At 45.3% G+C, this 6000-nt stretch overlaps 1 protein-coding gene across 4 annotated transcripts in view; it reads right to left on the minus strand.

The window, feature by feature from the left end:
• FAXC (failed axon connections homolog, metaxin like GST domain containing) overlaps positions 1-6000 on the minus strand; it is a 73639-nt gene that overhangs the window by 66721 nt on the left and 918 nt on the right. For 3 of the 4 annotated variants that reach the window (XM_040474230.1, XM_040474229.1, XM_040474227.1), the window contains exon 1: positions 5659-5994. The exons of the other annotated variant lie outside the window; for it this stretch is intronic. In XM_040474230.1, coding sequence (XP_040330164.1) covers positions 5659-5924 — 266 coding nt within the window. In that variant the 5' untranslated portion in view covers positions 5925-5994. Of the gene's footprint in view, positions 1-5658; positions 5995-6000 lie in introns of those variants that run through there. 4 annotated transcript variants of the gene reach the window in all.

A 6000-nucleotide genomic window follows, 5' to 3' on the forward strand; every position in this document is an offset into this window, starting at 1 on the left:
TACCTCACCCAGAAGCATTTAGAGTAGAAGCTTAGCCAAAACACGGGAGAAGCTTACAAACTACCACCATGATCCCGAGGACTTAGTTAGTAACTATATATCAACCTCCTTCTGATGATAACTATACCCTATGAGCAGGAAGAGTGCTTTCTATAACAGGCCCACCTCTTCTCCAGCTGGCTATGTTTACCTGCCAGGGACAAACAAGTTGGACGGATAAAAATGATTCTGTGTGCTTACTAGGTGTCAAGCATTGTTCTAAGGGGTTCACAGGTATTATTTCACTTAATTTTCACAATAACTTTATGAGGGAGGTACTACTATGATCCATGTTTTATAGATGAGTAAACTGAGGCAGAAAGGATTAACTTGCCCAAGGTCACATTGCTAGATGCCAGAACCTGGACTGAACCAGGCAATCAGAGTCTATGCTCTTGACCCCTAGACTATATCATGAAACTGTCCATAGAACCCAAGAATAACAGCGCAGATTTACTCTGCTATGAACCAGTCTGTAGGGAATCTGAGACCTTGAATATTCCGGTCCCTCTTCCAAACTATGTGTGCCCTCACCTGGCCTCTCACCTGTGTGATACCAAGGAACCCGGCCTCTGAGCTCTCTTTCATCTTCTCCAGTTTCCCAGGGTCCCCACTCTCACCACAGGCACAGATCTTAATACCCCTGCCTCTTCCCTTCCTCCAGCCTCAGCCACATGTCTATCTTTTCCTTGGCTACTTTTTTCGGTGGGAGGATTTCCCTGGTACAGCTTTTCAACAGACACAGTATAGTAGAGAAAACGTTAGACTCCAAGGGTGGACACCTGGGTACAAATCCAAGCCCTGCTTCCTACTGGCCATGTTACCCTAGGCCTCTCTCCCTCTCACACATGGAAAGTGCACACAGTATCAGTTCTGCACCAATTATCATGAGGATTAAATTTTAAAAATCTGTAAACATTGGTCAAGCTCTCAAACACTGTAGAGGAGTCATAGAATCTATTCTCATTCACAGAGTTTTAATCCCCTTAAACTACAATATCTCCTTAAACTACAACATCTTCCACACAGCTTCCCTCTTACGCCACCCTCAGGAACCTTTTGCAATTCCCTCCCTTCTTTCCCTCCACCCAAGCACTTCCCAGTCAGATAAGCCTGTTCCTTCTCCTTGGCCTTCCCTGGGCCTCTGCTTCCCTCACATCACTCCCAGTCTAATCCCACACCCACTTTCACCCAAGCAAGAGGCAAGCTCTTTGTATCATCATCCATGGATGCTCACTTACTATAGTATCTGCGCTCAGCGAAACAAACTCTTTTGGAGAAGTTTACTGGCAAAGCATCCATTCCACTTAGAGTTGAGAATGACTCAGTTTGAAAATACTGGTCAGGTCAAACGAATAAAAATATTTGCTGTTTTCTGGCAATATTTGCTGTATAAAACAAAGATTTTCGTCTAGATGAAAGGCAGGGGAGGTCAGATACTAAAATCAAGGAGCCACTTAGACTATTCCTAGAGAGCGTGAACTAGATTTGACAATTAGCTGATTTTGTCCAGGCGAATAATTCAAGTCACAGAGTGGTATTTTCATGTAAATTAGCCAGGCAAAATTTAAGAATTGTTAAGAGGGGAGATAAATATAAAATCTGCTGCTCCACTGGCCAGAAACATCTAATTCTAATGGTTAACTTGGGCCATCTCATAATAAGAATGGATGTGACAAGCATATGGCGATGACTTTGTATACATCATGCATATTATTTTATTGCATGTTGACAGTAACACCACCGAGTGGATATTGTTAGGGTTTAAATTTAGTGTATCATACAGTAGATAAAGAAACTGAAGCTTAACAGAGGTTAAATAACTTGTCCAAGGAATATCATTTTAAGATCAGGTCATTAATAGCTCCAGATTCCAAGGTCTTAATTTTTTTTTTTAATGTTTATTTTTGAGAGAGAGACATAGAGTGTGAGCAAGGGAAGGACAGAGAAAGGGAGACACAGAATCTGAAGCAGGCTCCAGGCTCTGAGCTGTCAGCACAGAGCCCAACATGGGGTTCGAACTCACAAACCACAAGATCATGACCTGGGCTGAAAGCGGAAGCCGAACCGACTGAGCCACCCAGCCACCCCTCCAGATCCCAAGATCTTAAGCAGTACACTGAAATGGGCAATTTCTTAGTTAATTTGACCAAAACAGCCAGTTTGACTCAGGTCGCTCAAGCCTGGAACTTTCTAATAAAAGTTATAATAGCTAATGATGGCCAACTTTTACAGAATGCTTTCTTACATGTCAAACTCTGTTCTAAGCATTTCACGTTCAACTCAATTAACTCTATAAGGAAGGCTACTGTTATTATCCCCATTTTACAGATGAGAAAACCATGTAGCCCAGAAGCTTACTCTCATATTCAAGGTTACATGGTTAAAAGCAAAGTTAGTTTGAACCCACTCTGGCTCCAGGGCCCTTCTTCCACACAGCAGGAACTACTCTCTAACTTAGGATCAGAGGAGCAGGTATTTCATAAAACACCTACATAGCTGTATTTTCTAAAGTGGCCTTATAATGAGAGCTGTATAAGAGATCATCTACAGGAGCCTGGGTGGCTCAGTCGGTTAAGCATCCGACTCTTGACTGCGGCTCCGATCATGATCTCACAGTTTCGTGAGTTAGAGCCCTGTGTGGGGAGTTTCTCTCTCTTTCTCTCTCTCCGCTCCTCTCCACCGCTTGCGCTCACAAATAAACAAACAAACAAACAAGCTTTAAAAAATAGATAAAATACAATATCTTAAAAAATAAAGAATACCCACAGAGCAGCAAAACTAGCCCCTCCTCCCAACATGAAGGCTGTCACAGATGACAATGCCTCTGTGTACAGCTGATGAGCGGTTTGTGTGTGGAGGTCAGGTGTTGGTGGACCTGTGGGCTGCTGTCATTCCCTAAGTTCTCTAGGGCAGGCTGAGCCCAAGTGCCCAACGTGCAAATGAGCTACCAACAACGAAATCATCACTTAGGCATTCACTTTATACACAACACACTTCCAAATGGATTGAATTTAAGATAACTTCCAAATGGATTGAATTTAAGATAACTGCTAGGCTATCCCCACTCAAGGAAATAAAGTAGAGGGTTGAGGCAATATTTGTTTAAAAATACTGCAGCGGGAAAAGCATGCACAAAATCCAAACTACTCCTTTGGTTTTATACTCATGAATTTAACTCCCTAAATAATTCTCACTGGCCAGCTTTCCTTTAGACACTGGAGACCTGGCCATACACTGGGGTCAAGTCCATGCAGCAGAAAATTCAAGTGGTCACGACTTTACCGTTGCCCATGACCTCAGACATTGTGATCTTTTCCAGGTGTATTTTCCATCCTGCATATTCCGGATTGTTTGGTTTTGCTTAAACTGAGACAACTGAAACTTAAAGTTCATCCTAAATGGAAGTTTCTGTCTTGTGACCTCCGATGGTCAGTTCCAGACCTTGCTCGGTCTTTCCCCCCTATCTTTTTGTGCCACTAGAGGCTGTCAAAAACTCTGGTCCCCGCCACAGGCCTCGCTTGCCTGAGCAATGCCCCAGTTCTCTACATTTCTCCTCCTCTTCCCCCATCCAAGTTTATTTCACATCGGTACTTTCTAGGAGCCAGTGGTAAAAAAGTACAGACTCCACAGACACACATTCCCAGGTCTGGATTCTACTACTCTTACCGTGTGATCTTGGGCAAGTGTTTTAACCTCCCTCAGCTGTACTCTCCTTATCCACGAAATGGGAATCAAACATCCAACGAGAGCTGTGAGGGATAAATAAGTGCAAGGAAAGCACTTCTATGAAGAGTCCCTACTAAGGGATCAAAAACAGGCAGCCATTTTTATTATGTGCATAATAACAGGGTTGTCTACCCCGTTATAACATATTTCCTACCCAGGGTTTAAACATTCGTCAAGAAACAAAAGTCAATCAACCAAGGATTAAACACGCCTCGATCTAAGTAAGTATCCAAGTAGTCCACTAAGTGGGGAAGGACACTTCTGTGGGCAGAAAAGTCTTCCTTGTCCAGCAACCACACCTGCCAAGGGCGTGGCCTGCTCCCAGGATGAGCTCTGGGCTACTCCCTTTTTCTGCAAGGTCATTAAAGCAAGGTTTAGAGCTGGTTCTATGAAGCTGTGCCTTCACCCCCTCCACAAAGTGTTAAACCGGTGAGAAGTCACACAGTTCTGGATCCTGAAAAGGCTTTGGGCTGGAAGATAACTGAGAAACAACTGGGTTACTGTTTAAAGTACTGCACAAATGTTTTCGTTGTTCATACAGCTTGCCTCCTAACTTGGAATAGAGTTCTAAAACTAGTAGGAAATGATCTAGAGAAATAATCCACTTACAATTTACTTGGTTCAACTAGATGATTCAAGGCACTGTGCTGAGAGAATTCAATGTATATAATACGTTCAAGATAAAACTTCGCAATTACAGCTAAATAATAGTGAAAGCCAGTACTTCCCTCAGAACTAAATGATTTCCCACCCTCTCAAAGACTAGAAATATTCAAAATACCTACGTTAGCCTGTCACCAAGCCCAGGAATCCCCGCAGGCCTGTTAAAGGTCACCTGTCACTGTCTTTGTTTATAGCCTATTGTGTAGGATTCCCCCGCTGGAAAAGGGCAGTGTGAACACATTTCTCTCTATTTAAAAAATACTGGCCGAAGGATTTTCTGAGCTACTGAGAACCGCTTGCTTCTGGCCTTCTCCCGGGGACAGAGGGCTCAAACGCATGGAAATTTTAACCATAAATCGATGTATCCACAAGCCAAAGGACCATCCCAGGAGCCTATGGTATTACCCTACTCAAAGATCTCATGTCGTTCTGGATGTACCAACAGTAGGGGCCTCCATTTCCTGGTATTTCCGAGTCAGTCCTGTAAACATTCTGCGGCAGGGGATGAAACTGTTTACGGCACTGGGTGACTCCCGTGTTCCTGTCAAACACGCCCATGTGCTAGTGCTGTCCTCGGATCTTCTACTGTTCACACAACAATGGCACTGAAACCGGAATATGGTGCTTAGCGTTAAATACCTGATCAGCAGATAACCAGGTTAAGGCTGCATCAAACCTGCACACCACTACAATTGACCATGCCTCTTTAACAGGGACCCGGAGGTCTCTGGAAGCTTTTGCAATTTCAGCCTTTTGATGATGTTGACAGATGGGGAAGGATAGTGGAGAACTAGTAAAAGATAAGGTTAGTGGTTAACATTCCAGCATTATTACCAATAAACAAATAAGGCATTTCATAAAAGTGTAACTTAATATTTCTACAAGGCCTAGTTCTATTGTTGCAAACATTGCACTTAGGATCTTACTAAGGGCATTTCTAACAGACTATTTTGCTCCACAACAACCCAGAGAATTTTTGCTTTTAGCGCCGAAGGATTGGGAGACCAATGTTTTTCCCTCCCAGTACCGGGTTAATTCTCCCGTTAACTCCGAACTGCCCCTCAGAGCAGGTGACCACGGACTGCCTCTAGGGAAAGGTAAGGGCAGGATTCTTGGGCATTTTGGGCGGCGTGACCGAGAGGCTGGCACGGTCCCCCCTCGCGTCAGCCCTGCCCTGGCCAGATGCCCCTCTCGGCGCCCCTGCGCGGGGCCCTCTCTCCGGCTCACCTAATGACCAGGAGTTCGTGGAGCAGATACGCAGCTGCGGCCAGCAAAGCTCCCCCGGTCAAGTAAAGTGTTTTCTTCCACCAGGGATCGGAGCCCAGCCCTGCCATGATCCCACCGTAATCCTGCAAAGGGAAAGCGATGATGTCCCCATAAAAGGAGAAGGGCTCCTCGGACCCGGCCCACCAGCCGAAGAAGGAGACGCTCTGGTTCCAGCTCAGATCCACCACGCACGGCCTGGACGAGGCAAAGCCAACCCCCCAGTGCATGCTGCGCGGCTGGCTGCGGGCGCCCCTCCCAGGGCCCGCGCCGCCCGCATGGGAAGAGGCCGGCGCGGCCCGGCGC

The sequence above is a fragment of the Herpailurus yagouaroundi genome, unplaced genomic scaffold, assembly GCF_014898765.1.
Source record: "Herpailurus yagouaroundi ecotype Mexico unplaced genomic scaffold, PumYag 139, whole genome shotgun sequence".
Taxonomy (NCBI): domain Eukaryota; kingdom Metazoa; phylum Chordata; class Mammalia; order Carnivora; family Felidae; genus Herpailurus; species Herpailurus yagouaroundi.